The sequence below is a fragment of the Crinia signifera genome, chromosome 12 (assembly GCF_055691185.1).
Source record: "Crinia signifera chromosome 12, ASM5569118v1, whole genome shotgun sequence".
NCBI lineage: Eukaryota > Metazoa > Chordata > Amphibia > Anura > Myobatrachidae > Crinia > Crinia signifera.
The window spans coordinates 22,198,846-22,222,647 of record NC_139228.1 but is presented as its reverse complement, the minus strand read 5'-3'; the positions used below and the strand labels follow the sequence as shown (position 1 = coordinate 22,222,647).

Below are 23,802 nucleotides of genomic sequence, written 5' to 3'. Positions count from 1 at the left end.
TTAGCCGCGAGCCTCGCTGTTTTAGAGGCTGCATACGTTGTTTCCCTCTCGCTCCAAAAAACTAGCGAGGGGTAAACGGCGTTTGCAGGGGGTCAGTTGAATACTGACCGTGTGAACTGTGACCGCTAGCAGTCAGAACTGCTCGCTGTCACAGATCGCCCGCCGCATTGAATACACCCCAAAGTGACCCTAGCAAAAACTATAAGGGGTTTATTTATCATTATCTAGCTACACCTGGGAGCAAGTTTGAATGTACATTTACTACAACCTTTTTAATATTTACATTTTTAAAAAGGCGTTGATGCCATAACAAATGCATTTACTATGGGCGAACCCTACATATAAGCTCACAGCGGAGGGCAATGCAATCATCCCCGCACTCGGACGGCCATTTTTAAATTTGCTTTACTAAAATCATCATTACTCAGCTCTCTTTTGTCATAGATTAATCGTCATGCTACTTATGATCAGCAGTCAGCAAGCTTTTTGGAGGGGGCACAGTAAGGATGGTGGCCGATGTAAAGTTACAGATATGGAGAGGTGGATCCAGGGCCGGATTAAGGTGTGTGGGGGCCTTGGACAACAAAATTGCGGTGTCCCCCCCACACGGAGGCAGGTGGTACCTGGGCAGTAGAGATACGGGCGGCGTGGTCCCTGCAGTGGATGGGAAGTCAGCAGCGTGGTCCCTGCGGCGGATGGGCAGTCAGCGGCGGGGTCCCTGCGGTGGATGGGAACTAGTAATGTAGTAGCAAAGGCAAGCAGGTATATATTAGATACTAGCTTGTCATTTCATCCCTATTTAGATGAAAAAAGGATTATACGCCACCAGCCAGACTGAAATTACGCCCTGTGCGAGTTTGTAAAATTGCTTAGCAGGGCTTGCGAAAAAGTGGATTGTGGATTCGTCGGCAAAGCTGCTCGCCATGGAATGATGTTCCCAGTGTGTGCAGTCTGTGAGCAGCCCGGGACGTACTTGGTGGCTGTGAATGAATTGGGCTGGAGCTGATGTTACACACCTGGGCATGTCTGCGTTTTCCTTGACACTTCCAGAAAATGGCCGGTTATCACCCCCAAATGCAACTTTGTGAATGGCCAGCCATCAAAAATAGTAGCAGGCTTTTATCACAGGACAGCCTCGCGCATGTAGACTATGGGCCGTATGCATTCGCAGTCTATTGATTATCGCTTGGCCTGCCGATCCACAGTCGTGCCATCAGGTCTGATTCAGACCCCATGTTTCACAAGACTGTAAAAGGAATGTATCTATAGATGAATCACCATCCCTTAGCTGGCGATCGCTGGCGGAGTGGTGCTCCATCTGACAGGGGCGCGTGGCGGGGAGCCCTTTCCCTGCCTGTCTCCACTTCAGGGAGATGGGCAGTGATCGGGGGGAGCTGGGGGCAGCTAGGGGTGGCGGCTGCGGGCAAGCAGCAGAGGGCGGCGGAGGGCTCTGACAGAACGGGGCGCGTGAGCATCTCGTGCGTGCACACCCCCTTCTGGCGGATGACGATTCTACAACCAGGAGCAGCGCCGAAAGGAGCTGCTCCATCTGTATACTATCTAGTCAAAATGTTGACATGACAACGATCGACACAAAAAAAGTTTATACATTTTGTTTGCTGAGCAGGTATGGAGGCTTCAGACCTACAGTGTCTAGGTAAACAATCATTATTGGTCGACATGAGTTTTTTTTTGTGAAAACGCAACTTGTTCATACTTTACCATTCATGTTGGCATAGAGTTAGATTCAAATAGTTTGGCAAGAGCAGCTAGGCGCCGTACCCGAAGCATGGCGAGCGCAGCAGTACACGTATATGGGGTGACATTTAATAGGATGAGAGAGTCAGAAAGTTAGAGATCTGGTAAGAAATCTCCGGTTTATTTAAAGCAGAAATCATTTACACTGCAAAATCAGACTGGTTTTGCAGTGTAAATGATTGCCGCTTTAAATAAACCGGAGATTTCTAACCAAATCTCTCACTTTCTGACTCTCTCATCCTATTAAATTTCACCCACTGTGTCCATGCCAACCCTATGTTGATGTAAACAAAAACATTAACGTCGACCTTTGCCCATAAAAATGAATAAACTTGTACCCTTATGAACTCGCTGTGCTCATCACGTTTCAGGAAAGATGGCTCCGTCCCCTGTGCTCGCCAGAAGACCGAGCCATAAAGCCCCCATTAACCCCCCCCCCCCCCCAAAAAAAATTTTTTTTTTTAATCGGGTTGACCTTTTAATGATGTTGACAGTTTACAGGCTGACCTAATACATGGTGGTTACCTGCTAGCTGTCGACGTAGACCAGGCATGTCCAAACTGTGGCCCCCCAGCTGTTGTGATGAAACTACACATCCCAGCATTCCTTGCCATAGTTTTAGCATTCCCTAATAAAAAAAACTGTGGCAGGGCATTGTGGGACTTGTAGTTTCACAACAGCTGGAGGGCCATCGTTTGGCCATGCCTGACATAGACATTGGAAAGGGGGACACCAGTGGTGGAGTGTGGTACAGCTACACTATAATTGTATTCTGCAACCGTCTTTAAAAACAATCCGAGCAGGACATTTCCATTACATACATCACAGTCCTGCACATCTAACAGACATAATCTCAGCCCCAATCATCTGAAATTGTAAAGATGATTGAAGACGGTTTCAAATTGCATTTGCATAATTGTAATATTCATGAGGAATGCCAGTGTATAATAGTCTTCTTATAGTACTCGGTCTACCTTCAGCCACAGGACCCTGTCAAGTGTGTCTCGTGGCTGTTATTACTCCCCTGCTAAAAAAGCCCGGTGCTGGTTCTAAAAATATAGGGGACCCTTCCTTTCTTTTTTGTTCCCTGTATTTTTAAAAAACAGGACTGGTCCAAGAGTCCAGTGTTGGTTCCTAAAATACACACATTTGTTTCCCTGTTTTTTTAGAAACAGAGCCAGATCAAAAAGCCTGGAGCTGGTTATGCTTTTGGGGGAACCCAACGTTGTTCCTTGCTGGGTTTTATTTGTGAGCTTAACTACAAAGGACTAGCATTGACTCGCATATACAGTATAATAGCTTGTTGTCCGCAGGCTATTACAATTGCGAGTTGCAGGACAAACTCTCTTTTGACCCTGTAAATAAACTTGCACCTTAAAATCAAAATCCTGTTAATAATGTTTTTTTTCAGGTCCATTTGTCACTAATCCGAATGTAGCTGTTTCCAGGGATTAAAATCTCTTCCCATCTCACTGCCAAACAAATGAACAGACTTTAGTTGTTAAAGTGGTACTTGTTTCCTAGCACGGCCACACCGATTTACATCGGGGTGGTTGTGTCGGAAAAATCGGGTCGATCGCATCGCATGCGATGCGACCGACCGATTTTCGACCCGATTTTTTTTTTTTATGAAATGTAAATCGGGTCCCTGGGACCCGATTTTACATTGGATTCAATGTAAAATATTCCCACCCCCCCCAAATTTAATGGCGTACACCCCACCCCACGATAGACGCCAACCCGAAGCGTGGCGAGCGCAGCGAGCCCGCGAGGGGCGGCAGTGCGCGTCCTCCGACCTTTTCATTCCCCTACTTTCCACGTCGGCGTGGAGTTGAGAATAGAATAGTGTGGCGAGCGCAGCGAGCCACCGAGCCCGAAGCGTGGCGAGCGCACGCGTATACCTGTGAAGTTATACGCGTCCCCTCGCGGGGCTCGCTGCGCTCGCCACGCTTCGGGCTCGGTGGCTCGCTGCGCTCGCCACACTATTCTATTCTCAACTCCACGCCGGCGTGGATAGTAGGGGAATGAAAAGGTCGGAGGACGCGCACCGCCGCCCCTCGCGGGCTCGCCACGCTTCGGGTTGGCGTCTATCGTGGGGTGACGACGGGGACATCTATAATGTGAAATGGGTCATATTGGCCTATTTCACATTTTTCACATTTTTTCACTATTTCAATGTTAAAAAATATTTTAACATTGAAGCCTATGGAAAAATCGGGTGCATCGCGTCGGGACCATTGTTAATGGTCCCGACCGACGCGATGCCCCCGATATTTTACCTTTCCCGACACGATTTCAATGTTAAAATATTTTTTAACATTGAAGCCTATGGGGAAATCGGGGGCATCGCGTCGGTCGCGTCGGGACCATTGTTAATGGTCCCGACCGACGCGATGCCCCCGATATTTTGTCCTAGCCGGCCAAATGGACCTGATTTCAACGGAAATCGGGTCCATCGTATGGATCGTGTACCTTAACTTAAAGGTACACGATCCATACGATTGTGGCCGTGCTAGGAAACAAGTACCGTTAAAGTTTTTCTAGCGAAAACTACATACGGAGAGCTGTAATATTATACATTGCTCAGATCATGAGTTTTATGCATTCATTCAGTGCCTTCCCACCTATTTACTTGTACTGTAGTGCAGGGACGTGCAGTCAGGAGAGGCAGTGCCTCCCCTTTAATTTTGTTTAAAATAATACAAAGAATATACCTAAAGTATGACATATATTCTGTGTCATAAGTATTTTCTTTATATTATTTTAGTAATTTATATAATTTAAATGTGTTTGGGAAGCAATAATAAGCAGTGTTTCCCACTGACAAGTGTAAGGGGATGACACGATGGGGGCGGGGCTAAGCCATTAAAAAATAGTAAAAGTGGCACTTCTAGAAGTGCTTCATTGAAAGTGGCTGCTGTGATTGGACAGCAGATTCAGCTGCTGTCCAATCACAGCAGCTCCTGTCAATTAAGCTTCTAGAAGTGCCGCTTTTATCTGGCTCTCCCCTCCCTCGTTCTACTGCCCCTGGTGCCTCTGCTCGACTGTTCCTGCCACGCTGTGAGGACAAGTGACCTCCGTGGAGTGCTGTGCCTGGTAAGTATTTTTGTATTTATTATTTTTACCAGGGTGGGGGGCACGTAACTGCTGTGATGTCATAAGAAACCATAAAACAAATAATTCAGTAGCTCCAGGGAACAGTAAGATAAATTGCAACTCTTTTAGGGTTTGTCTGGTTTTTCTATTTGATTTTGCTTTTGCAGTCAATTTCGATTTGATCTCGATGTGCGGCATCGAAATCTAATAGAAAAATAGACTGTGCAAGCAAGACTATATAGTACAGATATGTACTATGTAGTCTAAATCGAATGTGTGCACGTCGCTGTGTGATTCAATCCTGTGTGTACACTCCTTTTGGAGAGAGACACTGGTGCATACATTGGGGCAGATGTATTAAGCTTTAACAAGAGATAAATGCAAGTGTGATAAGGAGAGATAAACGTCCAGCCAATCACCTGCTAACCTGCCATGTTACAGGCTGTGTTTGAAAAAAGTCAGTAAAGGCCCCCATACACTGGGGCGACTTGTCCTTAGGGGGAGCTTGATTAGATTGGCAATTGATGTGCCATTTTTTACATGTGATAAATCCTCTCGATTTATCACATGTAAAAAACCCGGGGAGCAGGGGGGGGGGGGGGGGGGGCTGCAGAGCAGGGCTGCTGGTGGCAGGGGGGGCTGGGGACGCTGCGGGGGACACAGGCGGCAAAGAGCCGGGCAGAGGGAGCCGGGAGCTGTCAGTGCTAGAAAAAAAAGCCTATACAATGAATGGGCAGCCTGTGATTGGCTGAGCGCTCCCTCAGCCAATTGCTGACTGGCTGAGAGAGCACTCAGCCAATCACAGGCCGCCTATTCATTGTATGGGCCTTTTTTTTTTATTCAGTGCTGACAGCTCCCGGCTCCCCCTGCCCGGCTCTATGCCGCCTGTGTCCCCCGCAGCGTCCTCAGCCCCCCCTGCTCCCTCCACCGCCGCGCCGCCCCACTAGGTCCCAAGTCGGGTGGTCGGACGTGCAGCAGGTGCGACCACACGACGCAGATCCGATGCGCACGGGACCGCGCATCGGATCTGAGGGGACATCAAAACTAGCCGATTTTGGTCCGATTTCGGCCAGATCCGACTGATCTGGCCGAAATCTGACCAAAATCGGCTAGTGTATGGGGGCCTTAAGGAGCTGATTGGCTGGATGTTTATCTCTCCTTTATCACCCTTGCATTTATCTCTTGTTAAGGGTTAATACATCTGCTGAATTTTCTCCTACTAATATTAGAGTATAAACAGCCTTAAAGTTCACAATGGGCGACTTTAAGCTGAAAACCACTCCGTTTACTCGTTTGAGTGACTTTTAGCTCGAAAGCCGTCCGGTATGTACAGAGCAGTGATGAGCGCTGATGCGCGCTCCCGCATCATCGCTGGCTCAGCTGTACATCAGCTGGTATTGCCAGCAGATGAATGGTGGCGTGGGCGTCTTTACATAGCGTCCTCCTATGAAAAGTCGTCCACCCCCGGGGAAAATCGCCAAAAGGGGTGAAAACCGCTCAGTGTTTTTCAGCCCAACGATTTCCCCCATCATCAGTCTGCATACACACTGGGCAAGAATGCCCAGTGTGTATGGATCTTAAGTATATAAGGTCATTTTCCTTTTGTTTGTTATGTTGTTTCTTTGCGCACTGACGCGTGACAACAAATTAATATTAATGTATGTCTGATTATAGGATAGCTTGATGAATTAAATGTACGTTTTAAAAATTCGAATATACAATTGTGCCCCATAAATAAAATGAGTACTTGTTTCTTCTCTGTTTCCTAAACCATAACCTACTAGGGGCCAGATGCACCAAGCTTTAAAAGTGATAAAATGGAGAGTGATAAACAGCCAGCCAATCAGCTCCTGTCTGACAGTTTTCAAACACAGCCTGTGACATGACAGGTAGGAGCTGATTGGCTGGCTATTTATCACTCTCCATTTTATCACTTTTGAAGCTTAGTGCAATTCTTGCCTCAGGCCTTATGTACTAAGTCTTGCAGAGTGATAAATCACCAAGCAGCTTCTCACAGTCATTGTTTTATGTTTATTTGCCCTGCCTGGTTGATTTGATACATTTTTATACATGTAGTCAGGGCCGGTGCAAGGCACCGGAGCGCCCCAGGCGAAACGGGGTGGGGGCGCCCCGGTGCCGGGGGAGGGGGGGGGTACCTGTCCTACGGCGCTATGTATTTAAAGCTGGTGGCGGTGGCAGAGAGGGGACCCTGCAGTCAACGAGCGCTATCCGCCGGGCTATGCGGAAGCGCTTCTGTTGTGAAAACACTGGTCGCACGGCGCACGCTGATTGGCTGAATCTCAGCCAATCAGCGTGCGGACAGTGTTTTCACAACAGAAGCGCTTCCGCATAGCCCGGTGGATAGCGCTCGTTATTTCTTATTGACTGCAGGGACCCCCCGCTGCCTCTGCCGCCAGCTTTAAATACACAGCGCCGCAGGACAGGTACCCCCGCGGCACGGGGGGCAAAATGCCGCCCTCCAGTGGCCGGCGCCCTAGGCAAATGCCTAGATTTGCCTAGTGGTGGCGCCGGCCCTGCATGTAGTGCTGTCATTTTATTATATGGGAATGTTTAGTGTGACAAATATAATAGCTTTTCTCTTCTGTTTGCGTTTATGTTCCGTTTATAGGAAGACTGTCCAAGATCACCTGTCAGTATGTGCAGACAGATCCTTCCTTTTATGTATCACCTTACTACCAGTGTGTATCCGGGGGGCATCTGGCATAGAATAGGTTAAATCACTCTATTGTCAGCTTTTTTACTGCATTGCAGTCCTGTTTGTGAGACTATCCCCAGCACTTTCTGACTGCAGTGCCACTGTATGCCAGTCACAGGGGGTGTAGTGAAACAGTGCATTGTGGGTCATCGTTCATCAGTAGGACGATAGTGTCTCTATGGCAACCCTCAGACAATGGCATATCGGAACTATCCCAGCTTCCATGCCTTATATTTTACATGTTGTTTACCATCCTGCCCCTGTCCCTCCCTGCATCCCAGTCTTGGCCGGTATCCAAGGTGACAGCGTGCCTGGGATGATGGGAGTTGTAGTTCTGTTCTGGCACTGCTTTTTGTGCTTGCCTGTTCTGCATCGTCTGCTTTTGTCTGTTTTCCTGGGGAAAGTCATTTGTTGCACGTCTTGATTTTATAATACATTGGTCCCTCAAGCTTTTCCGTTCTGCCCTAAAAGGATCTGAAGTAGGAGCTGTTTCATTACATTACCAGCTCTATCAGACGGATGTAATTCCCTGGACCCAGGGGAAACCGTTTCTGTGCCACTTGAGATTCTCTCTCCGTTTACTGAGAAAAATGTTTACGATAATGGCGCACTAAGCTGGTTGTTCTTTTCTTTTGTATTGCAATATAATAATAAAAATAATAATAACAATAGGAATATTATTGATTTCCCCAGTGTGGCCATATACAGTATAACCTTGTAACTGGCAGCTAAGGATAACCGTGTATTGTCCAGTCCCTTGCGATCCAGTGTGACTATATATTACTCAGTCCTTTGTAGCATTTTAAGGGGCACATCAGTTTTGTATTCTGTGTATATAATGCGCACACACACACACACACACACACACACACACACACACACACACACACACGCAGCATTAATGTGACCACGCTATTTAAAAAAATAATTATAAAATCATATAATGACATGACCAGGCCCAAGGTACCTGAAGCAGCTTCTGATTCCATACTGTACCACCCGTTTACTGCGATCTGTAGATGAAGGACTTTTAGCAGTACCTATAATCTCCCGGAATTTATCTGGGGTCCAGCTTTTAGTTATGCGGCTCCAACTCTGTGGAACTCACTTTCCCCCCACAGTTCTGCCACTCTGTAGTTCTCTTAAGTATTGTTTATGAAAAGCTTTTCTGTACTTCATTGTTCCTGTACTGTATTACATTCATTCCATCTGTTAAGCGCCTTCAGCCCTATTGGAGAAAGAGCGCTATATAAATAGAATTATTATTGTGATAATTATAATGTCCCAGTCCTTGGTGCCTCCCTGTGGACAGGGCAACTATCACCAAGTTCGCTTTTGATGCTCACTGTAGCCATGTTCTGACCAGATCCTGTTTTCACAACATCGGGCCTAATTCTGCTTGGATTTCTACTTAGAGCACAGGCAAACTGGCTGATTTATCGTACAAATTGCACGTACCCAATTTGCGGCAAAATTTCCAATTATGTAGTAGTCGCAGTTTAACAGGAAGCCCACTGCTGGGCGGATATGTGATGTTTTCTGGGTGTGTTTGAAAAAAAAAATGCAGGTGTCCCCGGGGTGGGTCCCTGACTTCGGCACTGACCACTTCCAGCCTGTCTTAAGGCCCCCTTACATTATGCGATTTGGGCCCGATTTTGCCCGATTCGGATGAATCGGGCCGTGAAATCGTCCCAAGTCGCATATGGAGACATCCCCTCCGACCCGATGCGCGGCCCTGTGCGGATCGGAGTCGGGAGGTCGGACGGGCTGCACATAAGATTTGCTAAATCTTATGTACTGCCCGAAGCCGTGCTCCCCCGCAACGGGGGACCTACCAGAGCCGGGCGGAGGGATCAGGCGCAGGGAGCCGGGCACAGGAGGAAGCCGCTGCCATCAGCGGGAGCAGGGGGGGCGGCACAGAGTATCAGGGAGCCGGGCAGTAGAAGACGCTGCAGCTGCAGCAGCAGTGCGAGTGGTGGGCAGCAGCAGAGCAATTCCAAAAAAAAAAGCCCATACAAATGCATAGGAAGCCATTCATTGGCTGAGACCTCTCTCAGCCAATCGCTGATTGGCTGAGAGAGGTCTCAGCCAATCAATTGCTTCCTATGCATTTGTATGGGCTTTTTCTTTTTTTGGAAGTGCTCTGCTGCTCCCACCACTCGCACTGCTGCTGCAGCTGCAGCGTCTTCTCCTGCCTGGCTCCCTGATACTCTGTGCCGCCCCCCCTGCTCCCGCTGATGGCAGCGGCTTCCTCCTGTGCCCGGCTCCCTGCGCCTGATCCCTAGGCATCAAAATCGAATAGAAAAATAGACTGTGCAGGCTGGACTGAGTCTATAGTACAGATCTGTGCTATATAATCTAAATCAGGTATGTCAAAACTCTGGCCCTCCAGCTGTTGTGAAACTACAAGTCCCATCATCTCTTGCCACAGTTTTGATATTAGGGAATGCTGAAACTATTGCAAGGCATGCTGGGATGTGTAGTTTCACAACAGCTGGAGGGCCACAGTTTGGATTGTCTCAAAGCATTTTGGTCATTTGGACCAAAATCACGGTAACAAACAAGGATTCACACTTTTGGTCCTCAGGTAACCCCTATGTATCATGTTTCGAAGATTTTAATGACTGTATCATGCACTAGTAAGTCTTGTTTCACAACAGCTGGAGGGCCACAGTTTGGACATGCCAGGTCTAAATGGAATGTGTACACTGCGCCTTGCGATTCCATCTTGATCGAATCGGGATTGAATAGAAAGTAAATCACACCGTATGTACACTATTTCATTAATGAATTAATTAATTAAAACAAAAGCAGATTGCAAAAAATTCTGCGTATTAGACTGCAGACAATTTGTTCTGGTTATTACATGCATACACTTATTTGGAGGGTCCTAAACTATTTTCTATTATTTTTAACCCGCAGGATAGACAGCCATTTCTTTTCAATAACTGATTTTTCAAGTATGGAATAATGGGGAAATTGCACATTTTGAGCCCAATTCAGTACGGGTCACATATGATAAGCTGCTTGTAGCAAGTTAGCATATGCAATCCTTAAGCAATGCAAATACAGGAGTCGTCTGCATTTGTGATCACATCAAACTTGGGATAGTTGAAGAGGAACATCGCGATCATCGGTCTAACCTTTCTCAGGCTGCCCATCGCAGGCCAAGAAAACTTCAACTTCCTGTACAGGCCTCTGATGTGATCCATAAGGAATGAGGTCCTTTATTCCAAAAGGCCAGATCTTTCAGGAAGATCTTTAGTCTCATGCCTACAGTAACATATATAACAAATCTAGGCCAGAGAACCAGGAATCTGGCACTCGGGTGAAGTTACCATATCAACCAATGATCACAACAGTTCCACAAGATGGATCAAGGCTAATCGGCTTTGCTGCTACAGTCTACTGGGGATCTGACATTCCCCACATGCTGTAACTTTCCTCTTGCTTCCAAAACTACAGATTTGTGAGAAACTTATTATAATGGCGGACTGTACTCACCAAGCATACTGGCCTACTCTTCTAGAACACCTTGGAGGCGTCCCAAAAAATTGGGTGGCACTCCAGACCACCTGGTACAGCAGCCGATTCTGTTTACATATTTTGGTAAAAGTTTTAAACACTTTTCAGCGCGTAACAAATAAAATAGGGAAATAAACATCGGCGATGTATTTTCAGTCTGGCGGCTTTACTATATGATTGGCATTGTTGTGGCCCCACCCTTCCGTGCCAAATTGCGGCATTGTGCAGTGGGGGGAGGGGCATATACAAGTTTGGTTGGAAATAAATGATTTGCGTGCACTCATTTGGGAAACTATTATGTTATTTGTTCGTGTTTGCTGCCAAAGAGGAATCCAAAAACATACAATAGCAATGGTCCCTTATGGCAGGGGTTCTCAAACTGTTGAAGAGTCCTAATCGCTTCTTTGTATTCAGTATGTTGAAATACCATTAAATATACCATAGATAAGTGGATATCATTTCACATTTGGCTCTTCAGAGTAAGGTGCACATGAAATGTGGTTGGTGACGCGTTTCAAAGTCGCACTGGCCACTTCCTCAGACTGTGTTTTTGCCCATATATTTTTTTGTATTCTGTCTCTAGATAGTGGGCTCGGTGTTCCCCTTAAATATCTGTAGGTATTAACAATATAGGGAATTGTGCTACTAGTTCCGCGGCAGTGTGTCATCTGGAAGAAATCAAAGGATTTTCATCTATTTCAGAATAGAGATGTTGCCTATAGCAACCAATAAGATGCTACCTATTTATCTAGCACGCTCTAGAGTATAATACGTAGAATCTGATTGGTTGCTATGGGAAACATCTTCACTTCTATAAACCTACACTTTAGTAAATACAGTATACCCCCAAGTCGGATGGAACTAACAGCATAATTCCATATACTATAGTAATTTGGGGGTATATTAAAGGCATGTCAAAACTGCCGTCTTGCCAAACAGACGGCAGTTGTCAACACGAATAGATCGGAAAGGGTTCTGATCTACTCAATGCTAGCTGTTTTTTTTCGGCTGGCTGAAATGTTCCGGCGTGCCGAAAACCAGGTGGATTGACGGAATAGCCGCAAATCCACCTGCTTTTGATGGAAACACAGCCAAAATCAAAAGGTTTTGGCCATGTTTCCGGCAGTCTCAATCCGACATGAAAAGATGTCGGATTGAGGCAGGGAGGATGGCGCCGGGTGAGCAGCAGCTACTGTCTCCTGTCTGCCACTGCCCGCACCCTCCCGCCACTGCCGTTCCCACCTGCCGCACTCGCCTGTCCCGCCGCCAGGCCGGATGAGAGCAGCTCACCTGGCCCCATCCCGGCTCCCGCTGCCTCCCGCCGCCGAGCTCACCCAGTCCTCGCGCCAGCCACGTAAGCATCAATCAGTGGCCAAATCCAACGTCGAGATTTGGCCGCTGCATTGAATAGATGCTGTATCCACTCTGGCAAAATAATTTCGGAATGGATCCGGTATCAATTGAATATACCCCATGGTGTCTAAATATAATTCATATGGTAAATAAAAGTACTAAGTATGTCAGCATACAAACTTTTACAGTAAATGCTTTTAGTCAGTTTATAAATGTTTAAATCCATAGTAAAGTTTCAGAAACCGTTGGACTGATGCAGTTGTTATGAGGTGCTCATTTTACTTAAATAAATAGATTGCATCTCTTGAATTCCTCTTAGATGAGTCTCATTTGTCGCTGTGTCAAATGTCAGTGTTTTAAATCACAGCCTCTAGTTCTCACATCAATTTCCTATTGACCTACGGTCTGTGTATATTGTGCATTTATTAGGTTAAGAAAACTACCTTTGGTAAACATAGTCTGTTTAAAGTGTCTGCTGTTATCGTTGTTCTTGGTACACACCCTTATAGAGAATGGTCCATTCAGATATCCAGGACTGGTGCAAGGCTTACAGGCACTCTATTCACCCCCAACTAGTATGTCTATTCACATACATACACCCCATTAAGCAGAGGCGGATTTTACACAAGGCAACCTAGGCGCCCTTCTAGGACCCCGCAGGTCCCATGGGGCCCAATAAATCTATCCTGACCATCCAAAACCTTCTCAGAGGAGCAGCGTGCGACTGCTGCGTGATGCTATGACATCACATGGACCCGCCCACACTCCCAAAGTCCCTTGGATGTTCTTTGATAGGATACAAAAGTGTTTGGTCACACAGAATGGTTTCACCTACTGTATGTGGGCAGTCCGGTTACTATAAATGTGACCGGGGTATTAAACCTACGGTACTCTTTACCTAGAACGGCGCCCACGATTGAAATCGCGGGCATCGCGGGTAAAATCGCGGTAATCGCGGGCATCGCGGGTAAATCGCGGGTACATCAAAATCGGGTACCCGCGATTACCGCGATTTTCCCATAGAGAACAATGTTAAAAAGCCTGATTGACCGCGATTTTAGCGTTAAATGCCTCAATGCCCGCGATTTTCCCATAGGAATCAATGTTAAATGGGCTACAGAGCCCAAATAGCCCCAATTAACCCTTAAATGTCCCCCCAATTTTTGTACGCCACCCCACGATCCACGCCAACCCGAAGCGTGGCGAGCGCAGCGAGCCCGCGAGGGGCGGCGGTACGCGTCCTACGACCTTTTCATGCCCTACTATCCACGTCGGCGTGGAGTTGAGAATAGAATAGTGTGGCGAGCGCAGCGAGCCACCGAGCCCGAAGCGTGGCGAGCGCAGCGAGCCCCGCGAGGGGACGCGGATACCTTCACAGTTATACGCGTCCCCTCGCGGGCTTCACAGGTGTCCGCGTGGCCACGGACACCTGTGAAGCCCGCGAGGGGACGCGCTTACCTGTGAAGGTATCCGCGTCCCCTCGCGGGGCTCGCTGCGCTCGCCACGCTTCGGGCTCGGTGGCTCGCTGCGCTCGCCACACTATTCTATTCTCAACTCCACGCCGACGTGGATAGTAGGGCATGAAAAGGTCGTAGGACGCGTACCGCCGCCCCTCGCGGGCTCGCTGCGCTCGCCACGCTTCGGGTTGGCGTGGATGGTGTGGTGGCGTAAAAAATTTTGGGGGACATTTAAGGGTTAATGGGCTCTGTGGCCCATTTAACATTGATTTCTATGGCCAAATCGGGTGGATTGAGGCATTTAACACTAAAATCGGGTCCATCGCGGCTTTTAACATTGCTTCCTATGGGAAATCGGGAGCATCGCGTCGCGGGCATCGCGGGTACATTTATGGCCGGCCGCGACGCGACCGACGCGATTTTTCAGGTTTAACATGGTTTTCAATGGGAAAATTGCGGGCATCGCGTCGGTCGCGTCGCGGGCAGGCATAAATGTACCCGCGATGCCCGCGACGGGCGCCGTTCTAGGTAAAGAGTACCAAACCTACTCCCAAAAGACCTAGGCCCTGATTCAGATTTGTACTCAATGCAGATGTTCACCAGCTGCGCATTTTTAGGTAGACTGTGCACGTGCAACGGTACCAATGGTATCAATGTCACATGCAGCCAGCACCAAAAATATAGTGCTATGGATTGTTTGAGGAAGGAGGACCCAAAACTGGTATCCTGCCTAGGGCCCCATGAGGTCTAAAGGCCCACACACCGGGCGATTTGAGCTGAAGCCATTGAAAACACCAAGTTTGAGCGGCGTTCAGCTCAAAGCCGCCCCCTTGTGTGTACGGCCCGGCAATGAGCATTGATACGCTCTCCCGCATCATCGCTGGGAAAGTTGCTCATCTGCTGACATTACCAGCAGATGAGCGGCTTTGTGGATGGCTTTGCATAGCGCTGCGCTATGCAAAGCCGTTCGGCCCCCGCGGACAGCGCCGGGCAGGGGGAAAGACGCTTAGTGTGTATGCACTGAGCGGCTTTCCCCCCCAGCGATTAGAGCAGTCATCGCTGTCCATACACGCTAGGCATAAGCGCCCAGTGTGAATGGACCTAGTCTGCCTTTGCCACCAAGCACTTTTACCCCTTTACCCTTCCCCATTACCACTTTTTGGTTTAATCTGGCTGCAACTCCATTCCGCTCTACGTTTTTGTGCTGTTTTGGAGGCGGAGCTTCTTGCATGATTATGTCGGGGGCGGGATGCCCTTTCTTGTACCTGCATCCTGCACCAGAAATGACACTGACGGGCAGGTGGTTATGGGGAGAGGGTGTCACAGCTTATATCGGCGATCTCATACACCGTAAGCATTGCGGCAACGTCTAAGTGCTGTACACAGGTGCCGATATCTACACGGCCACCAGTGGAATTCTCAAGGAATTTCCAGGCGGCTATGACATTACCATATTTTCACACCTCCTCTGCATACGGAATACATTAGGGTGTATATATATCTGACTCAGGCACTGTGTTTGCAATTTAAAGTCTCAACATTTGCTGTTTAACAATGCTGTTAATTATCATGGATAAAATAGAGAACTGACTGCTTATTCTTCTAAAGACTATAATGATGCATGTGCCAGTGAACCTGCAATAAAACCATTCCTTCTTCCTTTCAGGACTCCGTTACCTGAGTATATGACCTGTCTAATCAGCTGACATGAAGAAATCACTAGTCTTCCATATATGTGGGGTGCTATGTAGCACCCTTGTTTTGTGGCCAAGCATGACATGTCTTTCTCTTCAGAAATTTTATAAACGGGATGACCCGGTAGACAGTCGAGGGTTTGATGGTACAGATATCTCCCAAACATCTGCTTCCGATTTTCTTCTACCTGTGCAACCCACTACAGAGAAGGCGAAGTACAACTTGTCTTCCTATGTGACTTCATCAGATAACGTACTTGCAATCCCAGAGATCTCACAGAACAGCTCCAGTCTACCAGGTAACAGCTCAGTGACAGATATGAGCCCAGAGACCAATAATCTTGGTCTTGTCATCAAGGCAAGTCCCAGTGGGCAAGATAAGATGTCAAGTGAGAATAGAATTCTAACCACAGCTGGTTCAACCGTTGTTTACATCACCGGTGTGACATCTCTTAGCGAGCCCACCAAGGGACATCCGGAGGAAAGTTACCAATCAGCAGATACGAATAACACGGATCTGAAACAAAGCAACCTGGAAAATGCATCTTCAGCCAACACCATGGAGATGCTAACGACCAACCCCAGAACCAGCATTGTCAGAACAAAAGATGACCCGTCCACCATATCTTCTCATCTCGATGACCAACCACTGATTTCGGTCAGTGCGGAAGCCCCATCAACATCTCAAACTCCCACTGGTCTCAAAACCACAACGTTGGTCAATGGACACAGTGGCATTGAAGACTTCACAGTCTCGCAGATTAGTGAGGACTGGGATGATACAAAAGTCACAGCTCAGAGTCCTCACAAAGTAGGCAACTTCGACATCACAACCCCGCTTCCTGTCCATCTCATGGAAACCGAGTCTAACGACACTGGACTGTTCACTTTGTCACCAATATTGGCTACACCAGCTGATGACACAATAGGCCTCGGTGTTACTGTGCCAGAAGGAAAGGTTTCCACTGATATTAGTGAAACAATAGTAACCCAATCTGTCTTACCAGAGACTGAGTTAAATTCCAAGCACATGTCTACAAAAGTACCGGGTATAGTCATGGACATGACACAAGGTCAAGAACTTGATGCAGTCAACACAGGTAAATGCAAATCTAACATATCTTTAAATGACTGTACTATCTTGTCACATTCCGCAGTGTTCACACCTGACTTATACTTATACGATGCCGTGCGAGTAAGCTGCAGAGATAGAAGTCACAACCTTTCTTGTATTTCAGATGATAGGTCCATTGGATGAAGCAGAAACCTTTCTGTACGTTTTAGAATTTACCCTCGGGCAGGCCATTGCTGTCACAGCAAAGCTGTATTTTGCTGAGATGGGAGATATTTTGTGTAAGGCGAAGCAACGCTTGCTGATTCAATTAACAGGAGAGAGAGATAGCAAAAAGTCATGGCTGCCCTGGAACATTATCTCGGATTGCTGTTTTTCTGTGTTGATTATCTCTGATGTTCTATGGGGATGATCCAGACGGATCCTGCTGAGAAATCGGCCCAAATCGGATGTGTTTGAGGTCTGACCCTACAGATTGCACCTGCCACAGGTTTAATCTGTTGGATCGGACCCATCACCGGCACATCGTGGGTGCTTTTTAGCACCCACGATGTGTTGGTCTGATCCGTAGGTGTGTGACAGTAGTGAAGCACCACTGTCACACACCTATGTGCAGCGGCGGCTGGAAAGTGGCATACAGGCAGCAGGGTCCATGGGGTCCCTGCAGCGCTGGGCAGTAAGGCAGCGGGGTCTGTGCGGCGGCTGGGAACTAAGTAGTGGGAAGCGCTTGCCACACCACCGCCCGGCAAAGGGTGCAGGACGGGGTCCCGACAGTCGGGATCCCGACAGGCATTCATCCGATGTCGGGATCCCGACTGTCAAAACACCGACAGCCGGGTTCCCGATGGCCGTCGGCTATTTTCCCTCGTGGGGGGTCCACGACTCCCATAGAGGGAGAATAGAATAGGGGCTTTGTTGCGCTCGCCATGCTGTCTGGGTCCGGCCAGTCGGGATCCCGACTGTCGGACCCCTATAATACACCCCCGGCAAATAGCGCTACTTAGTTCCCAGCCGCTGCACGCACCCCGCTGACTTTTCTGCTCAGCACCGCAGGGAACCCGCTGCCCTCCCCGGGCTGCACAGCACCCCCCTGCCCAACCCCTGCCACTGTCAGCTCCCTGGGAATATACATGCAATAAATCACATGCGATTTATTGCATGTATAATTTGGCACCTCAAGTGCCAAATCATAAGCAGCCTCCCGGGGAGCTGCCTGGGGGCTCTCTAAGGATCATACACATGGGGCGATTTTGCCTAGCCTACATACTCAGTGATATAGGCTAGGGAAATCACCCATTCTCTTTCCCGGTGGCTAGATCACCAACATGTAGCCATGTGTGTATGGGCGATCTGTGCTAACCGCTGTTCTGTGGTTAGCACAGGCTGACTATTAGAGTAGATCTTGACTACATGTAGTCAAGATCTGAGCCGGCGATGGCGACGCGCAGAATCGCAAGTCACTTACTATGGGGCATACACATGGAGTGATCAAGGCTTAAGCGATCTAGACAGATAGTAACGTTATTGCTAGCATAGCCAGCTACAGTCAGTTAGAAGAGGCAGCTGCTTTGGGTTACCTTTCCACAGTCTACAACAGTTACCTTGGTGGTCTCCCAGCATTGAATCACATGCGTTTCCAATCTGTAAATTGCTGTGGTAATACATACTGAACAGCTTGTTTTTCCAGTGTACCCATCCATCAGCCGTCTGCACAAACTAGGCCCCAGCTGGTCTGGACGCTTGCTTGGATCGTGCGTAAACTGACGTACCCGGACTACTTCAGTTCATTAGAGAACAGTAAGACGTGAGTGAAGTGTCCGGCTGTGTGTATGGTCCAAGACAGGGAACCAGAAACAGGAAGCCCACTTAGCATAAACATTGCTCGGTGTGTAGTTCACGTAGTGTTCCCAGTGCCGGTTCTAGGCATAGGCAAACTAGACAAATGCCTACGGCACTTGGAATGCCATGGGGCATTACTTCCAAGCCTAGGGCTAGCACAGATTCAGTTTGACACATTGGACAGCGGCGAGATGGGCAGATGGCACCGGCTTCTCGGCATTTGCTGCTATACCAGGATCTGAGCTCTCAGCCAATCTCTGATTGGGCAGCCAGGCATATACAGCTGAGCTGGTGGGAGCACCGGGGTGGGCAGAAGTTACTGGGGGTATTGGGCAGTAAGAAATATGACTGTTGAAGGAGGGCTGCTGTGCGTGCCAGGATGTGCCCCCACAGGTCACTAGTTAGGATTAATCCTGCTCGGATGGAGTCACTGTCCCGATGGTCAAAATACCGATACCGGAATCCCGACTGCCGCAATGCCGGCAATTTCTCCCTTCATAGGTGTCCACGACACCCAAAGAGGGTGAATAAAATAGTGTGCCGAGCGTAGCGAGGCACCGGGACCGCTGCTTGGCGAGTGCAGCGAGCCCGCAAGGGGGGGGGGGGGGCGATCCACGGCCCCCCATGTCGGTATTTTGGCGGTCGGTACTGAATCCATCCTGCTAAATAGTGATAATGTCTGGCATATTGTGTAAGGGAAATTACTGTTTGGCATTATGTCTATACGCCCATTACTAATGTGCTGGGCCAGAGGTGGAACAAGCATCGGTGCTAGAGGGCACCAACTAAAATCTTGTCTAGGGTATCAAATTGGTTATTCCCTTATTCTCACTTACAGGTAAATGAACAACTAATATACAGATTTACAGTGTTATATACTAGTATAATCCTGGTAACCCATGACATTCTAAATCTAGACCTCTGTACTGATGAGGGGAACATTTCAGATGATTTTGATTTTCTGCCTGAAGTCATATATAATGTCTGATCACATGAATATTGCCTTTAGAATGTCAATGGGTTGGGTACGATATCCCGGCATTCAGGACCCTGACTATCACAATCCCAATCAACGGCAGCAAATAAATATATATATATATATATATATATATTTTTTTTTTTTTTTAACATAGAATTTGACGGCAGATAAGAACCTCTTGGCCCATCTAGTCTGCCCCTTTTCAAGATATATATAATCTCCAGCTTGCATTCAGCTCCTGTGTGGAGAAGGGACAGTGGCGTAACTAAGTTTTGGGCGCCTCCCCCCCCCCCCGCCCCACCAAGCACCCCCAATCCCCCGCCGCCCATGCAAACCCCCCCCCCCCCAATCCCCTGCAGCCTTACCTATCGCGCTGGTCCCGGCGGCTCCGTTCTTCTTCTGCTGAGGACCACCACAAAATGGCCGCCCCCATACAGCAGACCGTTTCAGAGAACTGTGTGCTATATGGGGGCGCCCATTTTGTGGTGGTCCTCAGCAGAAGAACGGAGCCGCTGGGACCAGCGAGATAGGTAAGTCTGCGGGGGATTGCTATAGTTACACCGCTGAGTAGGGAGCTTAGTTACAGGCGTCTAATAGAGCCAGATTATATGTTTTTCATAGGGGCTCTATGGGAGATTCTTATTCATCTTGAGCGTTCACTAAAGAGTTCCCTGCCGTGCTCATTACGGCTGAATCACCTATATCAGGCAAAAGTGGCAACGACAGACAGAAATAGGTGTTCTATTTCATATGGGATGTTATGGGCAACCAATCAGATACTATCTATTATCTTGTAGTTGGTGCTAAATAAATAGGAAGTAGATTCTGATTGGTCGCCCATAGGAACATCCCATGTGAAATAAATTTCACATCTTAGTAAATTTGCCCCAGAGTCTGTTTTTTTTTTTTCTTAGCTGCAGTTTTTAAAAAGATGTTTTTAATTAGCAGGTACCAAGCAGGAAACTTCCGACGTACCTGAGAGCAGTAATGTCACGGTGATGGGCGCCATCATGAATGTCACAATTCAAGATCTCTCCAAGGAGTGGAAAGAGATTCACGCAACAGAAGACCTGGTCATGGCCAGTATTACGCCACACATAGAGAAATCCAGAGACGAAATGAAGACTGTTCCACCAACCCCAGCTCATTCCTTCTCTGCAGAAACACCTGAAGGTACAAAACAAATGGGTTCAGTATGACTCGCAGATGTCCGGGATTCCCGCGGTCAGTATACCGACATCAGAATCCCGACTGCCGGGCTTGGTGGCTCACTTCGCTCGCCACAGGTTCTATTCTCTATGGGGGTGGTGGACCTGCACGAGGGAGAATTACCCCTGTTGGTCGGGATCGGGACTGTTGGGCCGTTGAACAGTCGGGATTTTGATGGCAGAATACCGACTGTCGAGACATCCGGAAGTGGCGGAAGCCAGATTTACTACCTAATGGGCCCCATACATCAGCAATTAATTGTGACAATTTTCAGATATGGAGATGATTGCCACAATTAATTTTAGATGTGTGGGCTCCCCCTTTTGGCAATCCCAATCAAAATCGCCAATCGATTGCTTAATCAGGTTTTTAAACATGTTTAATAATCTGGTATTATCTGCAGATCTTTTTTATATGTGTGGGCATTCCCAATTCGTCTTCTTCATCTATTTACATTATGAACAGCAATCGATTGGGCAATTTCCAGATATGAAGATGCAATCTTTAGATGGAAAAATCTGCCGATCATTGAAATAAATCTGTAATGTGTGGGCAAAGTCAAATAGATTGTAAAATCCATTTATCTGGCCAAAAAATCCCTGTATCTGGAAATCCATAAATTGTGATTGCTGATGTATGGGGCCCATTAGTTTCCATAGAGCTAATGCAGAAGTCCATGCGGCGTGTGGGTTTTATAGAAGTGGAGATGTTGCCCATAGCAACCAATCAGATTCTAGCTCTTGGCTTCTGAAAGTTGCTAGATAAACACTATGTAAGATCTGATTGGTTGCTATGGGCAATATCTTCAGTTCCACAAAACCCGCACTAGTAGATATACCCCTCAGAATTATATGGTTTCCCCCAGCAATACTCATCGGCAGAAGCCAGTCCCGACTCGTTTTTTTAATGTGTTTGGATCAGTGGCGCAGCTACGTTTTGGGCGCCCCCCCCGCCGCCGCCCTGCCAAGCACCACCCCCCCCCCCCCCCGCCACCCATGCAAACCCCCGCAGCCTTAATTATCTCGCTGGTCCCGGCCCGCCGCGCATCTACTCTATGCTTAGAGGTAATTTATAAATTATTGGGCATATTAGGAGGCCAATCCCGGGATTGACAGTTTTTCAATCCCGAATCATGCTAACAAGCGAGGCATCATAGGAGCGGTACATCCAAAAAACAGCTGGTTATACAGAAGAAGATCAGCTCTCATTTCAGTTCTTTGTTTTTCTGCTCTTCCTCTAGGTTTGAATTTGCCATCTGGGAATGAGGAGCTTTGGGCTGGTTCAGCATCTCCAGTTATGCCAGCAGCCACCACACAGACTGAGGATACCGCCGTACCCAGTACAGTCACATCTGCCTCCCAAGTCAGTGTCCTGCTTCCCCCAACCAGAAGAATCAGTGCTACAGCAGCTTATGGGGCGGACAAGCTGGAATCTGAAGGTAGCTTGTGTAGAATTGGTTGGTAGTTTACCTCGCCCCACTTTATCACTCTGGAAGGCTTAGTACATCTGCCACAGAGTGAACAGAGGGACTTATTCAGCAAGGCTCGCTAATCCGCATACATTCGCTGCCTAGCAAGCCCATAAACACTGCCCTCCCTCGTCTGAATGCCCGTCCCCAAGCCGAGGAATCTCCTCGGTACCATATGAGGGGATGTGTACGAAAACACACCCCTTGCATGCAGCCGAAGGGGAGAGAAATCATTCGATGTTTGCTGATCATCCCCATCGGAAAAGTCTAAACTGACTTTTATTTCCGTCGTAGTCCACCGAGAAGGGGCGGGCTCTTATGTTATGTGATGTCAGTCGTCCGCCCCAAGCATGCCATCGGGGACGCCCATAAAATGCTGTCCGTTCCCCTGTTCCTGCCTGGTGTCCGCTGCCGGTTGTGAAACTCCGGGGTCTGCACTTTCACTCTGCAGACCCGCACCATTGGAATGAGGCCGACTCAGCCTCGTCTGATCGTCACTGAATCGCCCGCAGAGCCCACCAGAAGGAATTCTATTTTATTGAGGATTAGAGCTTATTCGTCGGATTAAGATTGTTCCTGGGACCTAATTTCTATTTTTCATTAAAATGTACCAGTTAGCACTGGATATATCCCACGTGGCTGAAGGGAGGGAGGAAGGGAGGGGGGCGGGGGGCGCAGTATTTTCAGAATGTCGTTAAAGCTGACCTACCACCTACATAACCTTTTATACAGCTACCGCTCTCCCCAGCCAGACCCCTGGAGGCTGCTATGTGCAGACACATTGATAAAGTGGAGAGTGGTAAAGTAACAGCCAATCAGCTCATCCCTGTCATGTTACAGGCTGTTGTTAAAAATGACAGGAGCTGGTTGGTTTGCAGTTACCACTCTCGACTTTATCTCTTTTCAAGGCTTAGTCCATCTGACCCATTATGCGCTTTTTTCCTATAGCTGCCGTTTAGCAGGGTGACATCATGACGTTGTTAATTAATCTTTCCCCCATTGACTGATTTTTTTTTTTTTTTTTTTATTCATCTTTATTTGATCGTTTCTCATAAAATTATACAAAACATACACATACATCAGTACATTTGACATACCTAACATACAAACAAACATAAGTTACATTTCGCAGCAGCCAGTATATACTCTTGTGGGTTTATATCCGTTTTTCATCCACCTTCCCACTCCATTTATTCGTTCCCTCCTTTGTCTATAAACTTATATTAGGGGAGTGATCTACTCGTCCTAGTGTTTATGTGTGGATCCTAATCTATTTTCATATTTCATATTGAATTTACTTATATCCAATTATAAGTGACTATTGTGTAATTATCGCAGAGTTGACCATACATCTATCAGTCCTACTGTGTTCCCACCCTGTGAGGTATACAAAAATTAACAAAAAAGAAAAAACTAACAGGTTACATTGAAAAACCTCTCGTTGCAAGGTGCTCCTTTTTTTTTTTTTTCTTTTCCCCTATCTAACATTGTGCATATTTGTATTATGGGTTAAACCATCTCCCCCATATCCCACAAGTCTGGGACCCCCTTTATTACTAGGGACATGATTTTCTCATGCTCCAACGTTTTTTCGGGAGTTATACTTGGATTCTACCTACATCAATATCTTACGACC

The 23,802-nt window shown here is 47.6% G+C and overlaps 1 protein-coding gene across 5 annotated transcripts in view; it reads left to right on the top strand.

Annotated features, from left to right (window-relative positions):
• Positions 1 to 23,802, top strand: part of ARMH4 (armadillo like helical domain containing 4) — a 133,014-nt gene that overhangs the window by 14,443 nt on the left and 94,769 nt on the right. For 4 of the 5 annotated variants that reach the window (XM_083167008.1, XM_083167007.1, XM_083167010.1 and 1 more), the window contains 3 exons: positions 15,572 to 16,699; positions 20,435 to 20,662; positions 21,939 to 22,136. In XM_083167008.1, coding sequence (XP_083023134.1) covers positions 15,613 to 16,699; positions 20,435 to 20,662; positions 21,939 to 22,136 — 1,513 coding nt within the window. In that variant the 5' untranslated portion in view covers positions 15,572 to 15,612. The remainder of the gene's footprint in view (positions 1 to 15,571; positions 16,700 to 20,434; positions 20,663 to 21,938; positions 22,137 to 23,802) is intronic. The other variant, XM_083167009.1, reaches the window with a different exon arrangement.